At 32.1% G+C, this 2,444-nt stretch overlaps 1 protein-coding gene across 1 annotated transcript; it reads right to left on the bottom strand.

Moving 5' to 3' along the window:
* Positions 1-1,167: 1,167 nt before the first annotated feature.
* On the bottom strand, positions 1,168-2,185 carry LOC117115340. The gene is made up of 3 exons (XM_033259089.1): positions 2,013-2,185; positions 1,422-1,553; positions 1,168-1,257 (listed from the first exon to the last, which is right to left on the bottom strand). Exons 1-3 carry the CDS (start codon positions 2,103-2,105, stop codon positions 1,168-1,170), a joined length of 315 nt encoding a protein of 104 aa, XP_033114980.1. The 5' UTR covers positions 2,106-2,185.
* Between the last annotated feature and the right edge of the window lie 259 nt (positions 2,186-2,444).

Below are 2,444 nucleotides of genomic sequence, written 5' to 3'. Positions count from 1 at the left end.
TAATCGGTCTAGCTGTTATCCTTGAGGATTATTCAGTTGAACTCATCCATTTCATTAGAGGGTAAAATTTTATAGCATTGGAAATGCGTTGAAAAATTAGACATAGGCCTAATTATTATTTACATTTCAATAAACTATTAAAAAACCATGCCGCATTATCGGACCTGGCTCGCACTATGTTGAATCTCCCTCAATATAGAAATTAGCATTTCGTTTTTTTCTTTTTTTTGTAAACATTTGGGACGAGTTTTATATGAAAAGAATCTGTGAATGCTTAGCTTTCTTTAATATCTGAGGAGAACAACAACTTTTTCGATTGGCCAAAAACCGTAATGGCAATTTGAAAACAACCGAAGTTGTAAAAAGGCCCCAATAATTCCTATTTACTCTGATAGCAGGAGGCATAAGTGCATTTCAAAATGTGAAATATATGACCGAGGGTTTTTTTATAGAATAAAATTCTAAGGAACATATTCACAATAAGAAAATAATTGTCTTCCAAATTCTGTAGGGAACAAATAAATCAATCAAGAAGTATGCTGAGGTATGACTGTATTTATTTATTATATTTATTTATTCAATGGAATCACCTTTATATCGGTGGCACACATCATTCAGTGGTGCATCCACAACAAAATACAAAATTATACAAATAACATAATAAACTATAGGGAAAAGAGAAAAGTTCTAAATTCTAATACAAATTACAAATGACACACCTAAATATATATAGAGCTTATCAAATATATGTGTATATATACATACATACATATATAAATACATATACATGTATAATTAATTAACAGAATCAGCATCGGGGAATGTGTAGTCACTAATGATACCCAGGTCTTTATTAAGACCAAAAATGTGTGTTTTATATTTGATTATGAGTTTCAGTTCAGATTGACGTCGTTCTTTGAGTGATTTGAAATTGCAAGCAATGAGTGTTCAGCGAATGTCGTTGGTGTTGTGGTCAGGAGAGTTGAAATGTTCGGCCACAGGAAAGCCGTCTGTGTTATATATATACAGAGATAAATATGACCGGTTTAAGAGTACAGTAAACTCGTTGCGAATTACATTAAATCGCTTATCAGTTGAAGGTCGCGCTGTTTAAACGAAAATATTGCACAAGTAATTTATACGCTGGGCACAGATAATTATATAACGTTATTTGCTTACCGATTTTGTGTCATCATACTGTGCTATGCTGGATATATAGCAATTGTCATCGGGATGGTATCGATGAATAAGCAGTCCCTGTAAAAAAATTAAGAACAAATATATTGTTTGTATACAGGTCAATGTCGATAATATTATTGAATCTAACAAATTTAAAAAGCAAGGAACGTCAAGTTTAAATAAGGGCTTGCCCTCCATGGGGATTAGAAGACTTGGCATGTAGAATTTCCCGTAATACTTACATGAGTGTAGTCAGTGGACACTGTCAAAGCAATGGACCCATCTTGATCCTCTACATTTATTATAATGCCGTCATCTGTTAGTTCCAATTTGTCGGTCAAAGTTTGCCCTTCGACATCGAAAGTTTCCTCAAACTTCATAATAATAATAATAAAAAGAAATGAGTTTCCATTAATAGTTCAAAGCTACAAAGCAATGAATATGTGTCCATTTTTGAGGTCGTCAAATTCGTCGAAAGTGTTTAAACAAGCAAACTTGAACTTCCAAACAAGTGTTTGTTATGAATTGCATCCATTGGTCATTTTTGTTCATTAAACCTACCTAACTTAATTTAAGTAAAATATTGTTGAAGACAAATATACGTATAGCAAATCATTATTTATTTATAATTATAATATAAAGAGGAGAAAAAATATGTTGAAAATGTATACCCGATGTATCAGGGAACAGTTAAATAGCGCATTTTACAAATAATACAAATCACTCAAACATTTTATAATAAATCTATACCGAAAAAAATCACAATGCTCAGAAGGAAGTTAAGAGCGATATATACATGATAATACTTAATGTAGTGTCACCCTCGACCTCACCTTGTGTTGAAAAGTACTCGTAGCGTCTGCTGGCGCACCATACACAAAACCAAGTAAGATGCAAAGAACCACGGACTGTATTACTTTGACCATTTTGTAGTCAAGTTTCGTTGCAATATAGAACTTCACTTCAAAAATTGAATGAATGACGACTTGTACTCTTGGTGATGAAATTTAACTGACTTGATGATGAATTGTGAAATGTGTTGCTTTTATACAGCATGATGTAAATATTTATACATAATAACTATGGTAACTATCGTTTAATCATTCGATATATATATATTTTGTAAATATAAAATCCTTTACGCCCTCCTTTCCAGGAAAGTTCTTTAATTGATAAGACAATTTATTTATCATTACTATCTCTTTATTTACTAACCTGTTGAATAGCCTCCTGACGACAAGCGTTCTGGCCAGTATAGTAAAAAG

Source organism: Anneissia japonica, unplaced genomic scaffold (genome assembly GCF_011630105.1).
Source record: "Anneissia japonica isolate Jap-2015-1 unplaced genomic scaffold, ASM1163010v1 scaffold14499_len3478_cov161, whole genome shotgun sequence".
NCBI classification, from domain to species: domain Eukaryota; kingdom Metazoa; phylum Echinodermata; class Crinoidea; order Comatulida; family Comatulidae; genus Anneissia; species Anneissia japonica.
Note: the sequence above shows the minus strand (reverse complement) of the source record. Positions and strands in the feature narration are given on the sequence as shown.